The sequence below is a fragment of the Rana temporaria genome, chromosome 4, assembly GCF_905171775.1.
Source record: "Rana temporaria chromosome 4, aRanTem1.1, whole genome shotgun sequence".
NCBI lineage: Eukaryota > Metazoa > Chordata > Amphibia > Anura > Ranidae > Rana > Rana temporaria.
Genome location: NC_053492.1, coordinates 283,729,021 through 283,740,549, shown reverse-complemented (window position 1 = coordinate 283,740,549; position 11,529 = coordinate 283,729,021). Strand labels below are relative to the sequence as shown.

General features: G+C 43.3%; 1 protein-coding gene across 2 annotated transcripts; it reads right to left on the bottom strand.

The window, feature by feature from the left end:
• Window positions 1-1,303: 1,303 nt before the first annotated feature.
• LOC120935387 (actin-binding Rho-activating protein-like) lies at window positions 1,304-11,356 on the bottom strand. 2 transcript variants are annotated; one of them, XM_040347494.1, is made up of 2 exons: window positions 11,130-11,356; window positions 1,304-2,137 (listed from the first exon to the last, which is right to left on the bottom strand). In XM_040347494.1, the coding sequence occupies exon 2, from the start codon at window positions 2,096-2,098 to the stop codon at window positions 1,640-1,642; it is 459 nt and encodes a 152-aa protein (XP_040203428.1). In that variant the 5' UTR covers window positions 2,099-2,137; window positions 11,130-11,356; the 3' UTR covers window positions 1,304-1,639. The 2 variants fall into 2 exon arrangements, with proteins under 2 accessions (XP_040203428.1, XP_040203429.1); XM_040347495.1 differs by having other exon boundaries at window positions 11,156-11,356.
• Window positions 11,357-11,529: the final 173 nt, after the last annotated feature.

Genomic DNA, 11,529 nt, shown 5'->3' with positions numbered 1-11,529 from the left:
GGCAAAAATTCTGCCCTGAAACGGAGAACAGGAATGGACAGCGTTGCTGTGCGGTCTGCGGCCAGTGTAGATGTGAACCAAGCCTCAAAGTGTGACCGCACTGAAATGTGAAAATGGGCCTGGGCAGGAAAGGGGTGAAAGTGTTCGGTAATCTAAGTTTTCTGTAATTGAGGGCACACTTTGCAGGTTCAAGTGGAGTAATATACTTCCTAGATTCTGTACGTTGTAACTTCTTGCTCTGCTTGACTCAACAGGTGACTAAAAGAAAAATATTGGTACTGATATATTCTTTTTATATAATCACGTAACAAGGAGGGTGTGCCAGCATCAAAGAAGTCACAATCCAGGATAACAAGATCACAGACCAAAGGGATGGTCCAATAGGGATGGTCCAATACATCAATTCCAAATGGAAGACTGCCCTACTTGTATGCATCATCTAATGCCCTGTACACACGATCGGAATTTCCGATGGGATATAATCCGATGGAATTTTCCGTCGGTATTCCATTTAAGCTGTCTTCCATCAGTCTTGCATACACACTGTCAGACCAAATTCTGACCGTCCAAAACGCAGTGACATCAAACACTACGACGAGCCGAGAAAAATTAAGTTTAATGCCTCCGAGCATGTGTCGACTTGATTCTGAGCATCCATGTTTTTTTCTCCAGTCAGAGTTCCACACAGAGGATCGGAATTTCCGATAGGATTTTTTTCCATCGGAAAAAAAGAAAACATGTTCTATTTCTAAACTCCGACGGAAAAAAGTCAGATGGGGCCCACACGTGGTCGGAATATCTGATGAAAAAATTCCGTCTGACTTTTTTCATCGGAAATTCCGATCGTGTGTACAAGGCATTAAGCTTCAGCCTGGGTTCACACTTATGAGAATTGTATGTGGTTTTCTCCGCATCCAATTGGTATGATAGGAGACTGTGACCGGCTCTCAATTGAACCAGTTTACACATCTCCAGGATGTGCAACTTTGGAGTCCTGTGCAACTTTGGGTCAGTTTCAGGTCCGAATTCAGGCGAACATTCGGGTCTGATTCGTCCCTAAAACAAGGATGCACCGGACCCCTGCTGGATGCTACATCTGTTTTAAGCGTGAACCCAGCCTGAATGATGCTGTCACAGACATTCTGCAGTGCAGTATACCCATATTTCAGTTGTTTTGTGATGAAAATTATCTGGCAATTGCAAACTTTTGAAATAATTTCAAAGTCTTGAAACCCCAACCCCCCCCCCACTGTATTGCAATAATTCTGTTATTGTAAGCGAGGTGGGGTCACGTTAGAAGCACTGTTTTCTAGCACATGTTTACTCTTTTTTCTGAAATAGAACAATCCTGAATTTGCTGGGAGATATTAACTTCCAGATGTGTGTAAGCTTCAAGATCCTGTTGTGTAGTGCATATGATGAGGTGCTAAGGGAATGACCATGCATTAATGGTGTGTAAGAGCTACCAGGTCTTCAATCAGAAGCTTTTTAGCGTCCAGAAACTTCTTCAGAGAGTTCTACCAGCTTATAGTAATTCAGGGTGCCAAACCCATACAAGGCTCCCAGCACCAGGTGCTAATCTACCACTTTGGAATTCAGCCAGTTGCGCAGTTAAAATTGGTTGACAATAAAATAAGCATCACTCTAGCAAAGTTATAACAACCTGGTCATCCCGTCCTTGCCACAGCATCTCTCCCTCAAACTGCAGTAGCCCATGCTTTCTGGCCCTCAGTAAAACACCCACAAGCTTGTTGGATATAGTCACATAAGCTTCAAACAACCTCCCAAATGTGACCCTAGTTAGTCCATCATCTCCTTTCACTCCAATTGTTCTCATGACAAGACACAGGTCCTCCACTTCTTTTCCTACATGTCTGTGAGCATCCTTGCCCCTCTGCTCTGTTCGGGAACCAGCTTTTGGCTTGCCGTAGTCTGGATGTTGCGTGTCTAAATGGGCAGCGCCAGGCCGTATGTCATTGCTAAAAGGGTTTTGTTTCTGATAAACCTCATGTTCCTTTGCCCAGGTTTGCCACGTCTTCTTAAGATTTCCAACAGAGTTGCATCCTTGCTCTTTGCTTTTCTGTTGTAAATGATCCATGGCTTATTTCTGGTTGGTTCCATTCACTCGTTGGTCAAACTACCAAAAACAGACACATGCACTTTTAGATTAATAATCATTGCAAAAAATAAACTTTACTTCTTATAGTGCCATAACCGATGCTTACTACCAGGGCTTTGGTTAACCAGTTTCCCTTAATCTGCCCAATAAATTGTTCTTTAAAGCGGGGTTCCAACCACAATTAGCATTTTTTAACCGCTTCATTACTGGGCACTTAAACCCCCTTCGTGCCCAGACCAATTTTCAGCGCTGACGCATTTTGAATGACAATTGCGCGGTTATACAACACTGTACCCAAATTATATTTTTATCATTTTTTTCCCACAAATAGAGCTTTCTTTTGGTGGTATTTGATCACCTCTGCGATTTTTATTTTTTGCGCTATAAACATAAAAAAAAGAAAATTTTGAAAAAAAAAAACAATATTTTTTACTTTTTGTTATAATATAATATCCCAATTTTATTAAAAAAAAATTTCCCTCGGTTTAGGCCGATACGTATTGTTCTACATATTTTTGTTTAAAAAAATCGCAATAAGCGTATATTGATTGGTTTGCGCAAAAGTTATAGCGCCTACAAAATAGGGGATAGATTTATGATTTTTTTTTTTTTTTTTACTAGTAATGGCTGCGATTTGCGATTTTTTTGTCAGGCCTGCGATATTGCGACGGACGTATCGGACACTTTTGACACAATTTTGGGACCATTCACATTTATACAGCGATCAGTGCTATAAAATTGCACTAATTACTGTATAAATAGGGGGTTAAATGTATTCCCTCATTGTGTTCTTACTGTGTGGGGGAGGGGACTGACTGGGGGAGGTGACCGATGCTGTGTCCCTATGTAAAGGGACACAGATCGGTCTCCTCTCTCCCTGACAGCACGTGGAGCTCTGTGTTTACACACAGAGCTCCACGTCCCTGCTGTCACCGACGATCGCGTGTACCCGGCGGACATCACGGCCGCCAGGCACACGCATCGGCTCCCGAGCGATGCGCCGGGCACGTTGTTTCCCTGCTGTGCACCCCCAGCGGCGCGCACAGGGAATGACAACAATAGGACGTCTAAAGATGTCCACTCGGCACTTGAGAGCCGCGATGTGGACGTCTTTTGTCCATAGCGCGGATCCCAAGCGGTTAAATGTATGTCCTTTCATCATGCGTTTTTATAATATAAATCCGGTCACTTACTATTTTACAATCCGCCGCCGATCCGCATAGTTATTCAAAAAAGATAGTTTATAAAACTATGTCCACACCGTTGTCATTTTGCTTGTGGGCATTGTGAAGCCCACAAGCACTTACTTCCTGGAAGTCTTGGATGGGGAGTGATAATTGGGTAGCACACTGCATCCTGGGAAATGATGACACACATTTCCCAGGAGCATTAGAGGGAGATGATGTCAGAATCCTAGGTGATTCCAAAGGCAGATTTCGTGGGAGCACATAGCGACAGGCATTTCCAGATGAGTAAAAAAAATGTTTTTTTCTTTTTTTAGGTCTAATGAGCACAATAATGAAAAAAAAAAAATTGGGATGGAAACTCCACATTTGGAGGCCTCCCTAAGACCTTTCACACTAGCCAACTCCAAAGTTCCATGATTTTTACTGCAACTTTGGAGTCCCACTTTGATAAGACTTTTATACTTTTTGGCATTGAATTAAAGTGGAGTTCCACCCAAATACGCAACTAAATCCTATCCCCTTCAGTACATTTTTTTTATAAATGATCAAATGGCCGGTCAATAATTTTTTTTGCCTTATTATTTCTGTTTAAAGTGTTACTTCCTGTGTATCACTCCCGTGGGAGTAGGCATGTATACAGCTTTCCCCGGCGCCGCACTGTCTCCTGGGAGTGAAGGGTCATGCTTCCCAAGAGTCAGTGCGGAACGCTGCCCATCAAAATCTCAAGAAACGCCACCCGTTGTGATGGCTGCGCACCGTAAATACTGAGCATGCGCGGGAACGAGCAGTGAATGCTTGGAGATAAGCATTCACCACATCCAGGAAATCAGTGCTTGTGGGCTTCACTTGCCCACAAGCAACATTTTGTCCTTTATCCTTGCGTAAGAAAACAGACAGCGGATGTTTTATTACACCTAAACAGTGAGTATTATTTTGTAATGGGGAAAACAATTGAATGACAAAAAAAAATGATTGGACGCGGGACCTCCGCTTTAATGTCAAAGTTGGATCAAAGTAGTGCAGGAACCTTTTCTGAAGTTGCAGCAACTTCAGTAGTGTCAATAGGAACGTCACTCATATAGATACATGGCGACGTGGGGTCTTCCAAGTTCTCACATTGAAGTCTATTGGGGCCAAAAACACTTAAAGCACAAATTAAGGTCATGTAAATTTTTGACACTACGCTTAGGTGTAAACAGGCACAAATGAAAACCATATGATTTTAGGCGTTCTGGAGCTTTGAGCTACAAAACGCTCAGGTGTGAATGGGGCCCTAACAAGGCAGAACAGCCCAACACTATCTGTGCTAAATGATGTTCCCTCCCCCCTAATCTGTATAAAAAAAAAAGATGTGTACCTGACTTGATAAAAAAATAACGTTCTTTAGCAAGGGATATACATTCCAAATTAATAACTATGGGCCAGATTCACAACCAGCGGGCGCAACGTAACTTTTCTGATTTAAGTTACACCGCCGCAAATGACACAAGTTAGTGCCCGATCCACAAAGCACTTACCTGGAAATTTGCGGCGGTGTATCCTAAATCAGTCCGGCGCAAGGCGGGCCAATTCAAATGGGGCGAGTCCCATTTAACCACTGGGCACGTAAACCCCCTTAATAACCAGACCAATTTTCAGCTTTCGGTGCTCTCACAATTTGAATGACAATTACTTAGTCATACAACATTGTACCCAAATTAAATTTTCGTCCTTTTTTTCACACAAATAGAGCTTTCTTTTGGTGGTATTTAATCACGTTGGGTTTTTTATTTTTTGCGCTATAAGAGAAAAAAGACTGAAAATTCTGTAAAAAAAAAGAATTTTTCTTTGTTTCTGTTATAAAATTTAGTAAATTTTGTATTTTTTCTTCATTCTTTTGCATAAATGTGGAAGATGAAGTTACGCCGAGTAAATAGATACCCAACATGTCACCCTTCAAAATTGCACACGCTCGTGGAATGGCGCCAAACTTCGCTACCTAAGAATCCCCATAGGCAACGTTGCAGGGTATTGTGGGGTATTGCGGAGTATTGTGGGGTATTGCGGAGTATTGTGGGGTATTGCGGAGTATTGTGGGGTATTTTGGGGTATTGCAGCAGAGTATTTTGGGGTATTGCAGAGTATTGCCGGGGCATTGCAGAGTATTGCCGGGGCATTGCAGAGTATTGCCGGGGCATTGCAGAGTATAGCACAGGGAGGGATGGATGGCTGGCTGGATCTGTGACTGCATGTGTCACAGATCCAGCCCGCAGCAGCTGCTGCTGCATGCGCTCTCTCCCCTCTCCTCTCTCACACTGTACCGTTCGGTACAGAGAGGAGAGGGAGGAACCGGCGTCATCACATGACGCCGGTTTGTTTACTAGTGATCGCTCCGTCATTGGACGGAGCGATCACGTGGTACACCTCCACTATCAGCGGCGATTTACCGTGATCCGTGATCAGCCGGGTCCGGAGGACCCGGCGGTCACGAAGATTCCTGTGTGCGCGCCCCACAGGGCGTGCGGGAGCGCGATTCTGGGAGGACGTACATTGACGCCCTCCCAGAGTTAAGCAACCGCCTTGTAGACGTATTTCGTCTATAGGGCGGTTGCTAACTGGTTAAATTAGGCGCGCTCCCGCGCCGGACGTACTGCGCATGCTCCCGACGATATTTTCCCGACGTGCTTTGCGCGAAGTTACGTTGCGCCAAGTTCTGTGAATCGCGACGGGTAAAAAAGAGTTGCGGCGGGAAAAATTTGAAAAAAATTCAAAACCGACGCGGGAACGACGGGTATACTTTTGCATGGTAGAGTACCTTTACTCTTTTGTAAAGGTACCCTATCTTTGCGACGGCAAACTAACACTTACGGCGACTTAATGAAGGGAAAAAGCTTTGTGGATCTCCGTAAGTGCTAATTTGCATACCCGACGCTGGATTACGACAAGAAATGCCCCCAGCGGCGGCCGCGGTACTGCATCCTAAGATCCGACAGTGTAAGTCCATTACACCTGTCGGATCTTAGGACTAGCTATGCGTAACTGATTCTATGAATCAGCCGCATAGTTAGAAACAGAGATACGACGCCGTATCAGTAGATACGCCATCGTATCTCTTTTGTGAATCTGGCCCTATGCTACCAAAATTAGTGTGTACTGTAAATTGCTTCCACCATTGCTCCTGTTTCTGCTTGCTGGAGGTTACTATTTGTCTAGTTCAGAGCCCCTGAACAGCAGTAAATCATGATGTGGAACTAAACCCATTGATTTATTAGTTTCAAAGAACAGTTACATTCCTAAAATGCCAGGGTTGCTAACTGTCACATTTGGTTGTATCCTCAACCAAACTGTCAAACCATCAAATGGCTGGTATCATAACTGATCACATGTGCAGCACCATGGCAGACAGAAGCAGCTTCCTTGGCTGTAGAGAATAGGAGGGTTTAATTCCACTTTAAGGCTGTCAGCAAATCGGCCTCTACAAACTCAGCAATGCTTAAAATGGAGAGCAACTGAGCATGTGTAGAGCAGGGCGAGAGCGGGTATTGCTTTATTTTTAATTACTTGCTGACCGCGCTATAGCCATGATGGCTAGTTCTGGGAGGCTGTCATATGATGGCCTCCCGTGATCGCAGGTGGCACGTTCTGTGATCACATATTGAGGTGAAGAGCCAATCACAGCTGATCATGGATGTAAATAGAAGCCAGTTATTGGCACTCCTTTCCTCATTCTGACAGCATGGGGAGAGGAGAAGAGAGACGATTACCTGCTTCTCTAAAGGGGACATGGACACTGATTATCAGTACAGTGCCCACTAGTGCTGCTATTCAGTGCCTCCTTACCAGTGTCACCCATCAGTGCAGCCTATCAGTGCCCATGAGTACCACCTCATCAGTGCAGCCTCATCAGCACACAGTGAAGGAGAAAAAAATTACCTGTTTGCAAAATTTTATAACAAGCTATGAAAAAGTTTTTTGTTTATTTTCAAAATTTTCAGTCTTTATTCATTTATTTAGCAAAAAGAAAAAAAACAGTGGTGATTAACCACTTTAGCCCCAGAAGAATTGGCGGCCCAATGACCGGGCCATTTTTTTGCGATTCGGCACTGCGTCGCTTTAACTGACAATTGCGCGGTCGTGCGACGCTGTACCCAAACATATTGACGTCCTTATTTTCCCACAAATAGAGCTTTCTTTTGGTGGTATTTGATCATATCTGCAATTTTTATTTTTTAAACAAAACAAGAGTGAACAATTTTGAAAAAAAAAAAAACACAATATTTTTTACTTTTTGCTATAATAAATATCCCCAGTTGTTTTTTTTTTTTTAATTTAGGCTGATATGTATTCTTCTACATATTTTTGGTAATAAAAAGCGCAATAAGCTTACATTGATTGGCGCAAAAGTAGATTTATAGCATTTTTATTACTATATATTTTTTTACTAGTAATGGCGGCGATCTGCGATTTTTATCAGGACTGCGACATTATGGCGGACACTTTTGACACATTTTTGGGATTTATACAGTGATCAGTGCTATAAAAATTCTGACAAGGAAGGGGTTAACACTAGGGGCGATCAAGGTGTTAATTGTGTTCTCTAGGTGTGTTTCTAACTGTAGGTGGATGGGACTGACCTAGAGTCAGTGAGTGAGTGAGTGAATAACTTGTATAGCTTTACAAATGCGAACTGTATCGCCTCAAGGCGCTTGGCATCCATTTTACTTCCATTTATCCTTCAGAATAGGTGGGTCTTGAGTTTTTTTTCTGAAGGCCTGGTGATCAATTTCCATTCGGATACTAGTCGATAATGCATTCCACAGTCGAGGTCCTTGGACTGCAAATCTTCATTTTCCTTTGGTCTTGTACCGGGCTTTGGGGATTTGGAGTAGTTTTTGGTCAGTTGATCCAAGAACGCGATTGGGGTTTTGGTATTTTATTTTCATAACAAAATATTGGGGGGCGCTTCCGTGTACACATTTGTGCGTCAGGCATAGGGCCTTAAATGTGACTCAGTCCTTTACGGACAGCCAATGGAGGGATCTCAGGGTGATTGGTTCCAAGTTTTTTTTTTCCCTGTTACCAGTCATGCCACCATGTTCTGGACGACTTGGAGACGGGAAATGACAGATCGTGGTTCCTAGCTATTAGGAACTCGCGATCTGTCTCTCCTCACAGAACAGGGATTTGTGTGTTTACACACACGTCCCTGTTCTGCCTCTCGTGCCCACGATCGGCGCGAGACCCCAGATGACGACTTTTTAGTTGAAACGCGTCGGATGGACCCACCTATATACATCGCTCCTGTACCTTGATATGCCTATGATGATCATCTAAAATGTGAGTGTCCATTTTATATGTTTTTTTTTTTTTAATAAATACCACTCTCAAACGGTATCACACTATGCGGTTTTCTTTCAATATATTATGCATGGCATGAGGATACCGAGTCTCTGCCTCCAACAAGATTACACGCTATACATCTCCCAATATATATATATAAGTCTTGGATTGCTTGTGCTGAGTTGCTGGTTGGATTCAGGACCAGCTGTACCCATCGAGTTGACCGACCTTAAAAGGTGTTTGTGACTTGGGTGGTATAAGCCTCTCTCTGATGCCTCGTACACATGACCGATTTTCCTGGCAGGAAAACTGCCATAAGAGCTTTTGGCTGGGAATCCCAGCCGTGTGTATGCTCCATCGCAGTTTTCCCGACAGGAAAACCGATAGGATTCCCAGCTGTTTTTAAGCCAGCAGCTTCCCTATGGGGAAAACCTGCGAAGGGGCATACACAAGGCCGGGTTTCCCAACCAAAAGCTCTCATGGCAGTTTTCCTGTCGGGAAACCCGGGCCATGTGTAGGGGGAAAAAGTTACTGACCACTGCAGGTTCTCGGTTTTCCCGGCAGACTTTTTACTGTCGGGAAAACCAATCGTGTGTACAAGGTATAAGTCACTTATATTCGGTAAGCCTCCTCCTATCATCGGGTGGTATTGTTTCTGACTATCGTCCTTCCATCTAGAGCAGGCATGTCCAAAGTCTGGCCCTTGGGCCAATCGCGGGCCGCGGCCCAGTTTTGAACGGTCCGCCTGGTTATCTACACATATATATCTTTTGTGGCCCCCGACGATCTCCCAGCACCGGGGCCACAAAAGATATACCATATTTATCGGTGTATAACACGCACTTTTTTCCCCTTATAATCAGGGGTGCATGTTATACGCCGATCCCTGCTGCCTGTGAGGGGAAGAGGAGCGAACGCCATCGAAATAGCCCGAGCCGAGTGTACTGTGTACTCTGCTAGACTCGGCTCCGTTCGCAGTCCCGCCATTGGACGTGTGTTATGTCCATCATAGAAGCCAGGCCAAGGGGCGAGACTGCGAGAGGAGCCGAGTACACCCAAATACACAGGACATCTCAGCGGGAAAATGTAAAACTAATAAAGCTTAATTATTGGGCACGGCTGGCTGCAGATGGACACCTGGGACATGCTGGCTGCAGATGGACACTTGGACACGGCTGCAGATGGACACTGATCATTCCTGGCAATGGTGAGTGCATTCCTGGCAATGATAGGTGCTGCATTCCTGACAATGGTGAGTACATTCCTGGCAATGATAGGTGGTGCATTCCTGGCAATGGTGGGTGCTGCATTCCTGGCAATGGTGGGTGCATTCCTAGCAATGGTGTGTGCTGCATTCCTGGCAATTGGGGGTCTGCAGATGGGCACTGACACTTATTTTGCTTCACAGTTCTTTATTTTTTAGTTTTTTTTTTCTGAAACTTCCCTCTTAAAGTGAAGGTGCGTGTTATACGCCAATAAATACGATATATTCAAATAATACGCCTGAGCTCATCTCTTTACTCACACACAGCGACAAAGGCAAGAAAATTCTTGTTGGAACGAACACAGTTAGACCGAATTTTAATGGTTCAAAGAATGTCAGGCAAAATGGTCGGCCCTCGAGCATGTTCACTTCATCAAATCTGGCCCTCTTTGAAAAAAGTTTTGACACCCCTGATTTAGAGGGTTGCACCTGTGTTGGACCCCCCATTTGAATTTGCAAGATTTCTTTCACAATTTTGGACTGTTGTCACTCTTTTTATATTGAATGGACTTTTTCTTTTCACTGACAGGTGGAATTTATAATTATTTAGTGTGTTGCACTTGGCAATTGTCACGTGGTGTTATTTGAGATAATTGATGCGTTTTTCATCTACATATTGGATTTATTACATAGAATCATGTGGTTTAGTAATTTTACCTATATACATTAATAAGCGCTACACTTTTTTCATAATCACAATTTTGCTTTGTGTCTACAGCTGTGTTGGCAGCTAATTTTTGTATCCACTTTTGTACACAGCGCAGTATTCCTTTTTTATATTGTATTTTGTTTATAACAAAAAGTAGAAAATATAACTTAAAAAAAAAAAATCTGTAATTTTTTCGTTCATATCACAAAAAATAAAAACAGCATAGATGATCAAATACCACCAAAAGAAAGCTCTATTTGTGTGGAAAAAAATACGCAAATTTTGTTTGTGTACAGCATTGCATGACCGCGCAATTGTCAGTTAAATTGACGCAGTGCCAAATTGTAAAAAGTGCTCTGGTCAGGAAGGGGGTAAAATCTTCCGGGGCTGAAGTTGTTAAATAGTCACAGGGTCAGACTGTAATCTCTTCTAGCACAAAGGTATTATGCACTGTTAAGAGGACATTAGTTAAATGCAGTGCTTTGCAGAAGAAAGACAAACTACCTCACGTATAAATAGCAGGTTCCCTCTGTATATTCTGATATAAGAGGCTATGCTGAGCATTTATATAAGCAGAGAAGCTGAACATACCAGAGTGATAACATGGTTGAAGTTACCTCAGACTCCATGAACTTCCTGTTATCCCAGCTATGCATTAGAAAGCGGATAAACTCACCAACGATACATTGTACGAGTCACATGCCTGCAGTATCCAATCACTTCTGCAGCTGCACAATCACAATCCTTCCTCCAGATTACACTGCTATATAGAGATATGGAATTTGTATGGGAGAGGCTGCACTGATCTCCTCTCCGAGGGATGAGCGGCCTTTTCTCATAATCTGCCTCGCTAAAGGAGCAGGGAGGGTCAAAGTGCATGCTTCTAGCATGGTTTATTGTTATACGGTGTTAAAGGTTAATGTATAAAATATGCTTCCTTAAAAATATATGTATAAAAAAAGGTGTTAAAGGTTCGTTTGATTGTCTCATG

What these genes read in the sequence shown, in the direction of transcription:
- LOC120935387 (XM_040347494.1), bottom strand. Translation starts at nt 2,098, where the DNA reads ATGGATCATTTACAACAGAAAAGCAAAGAGCAAGGATGCAACTCTGTT.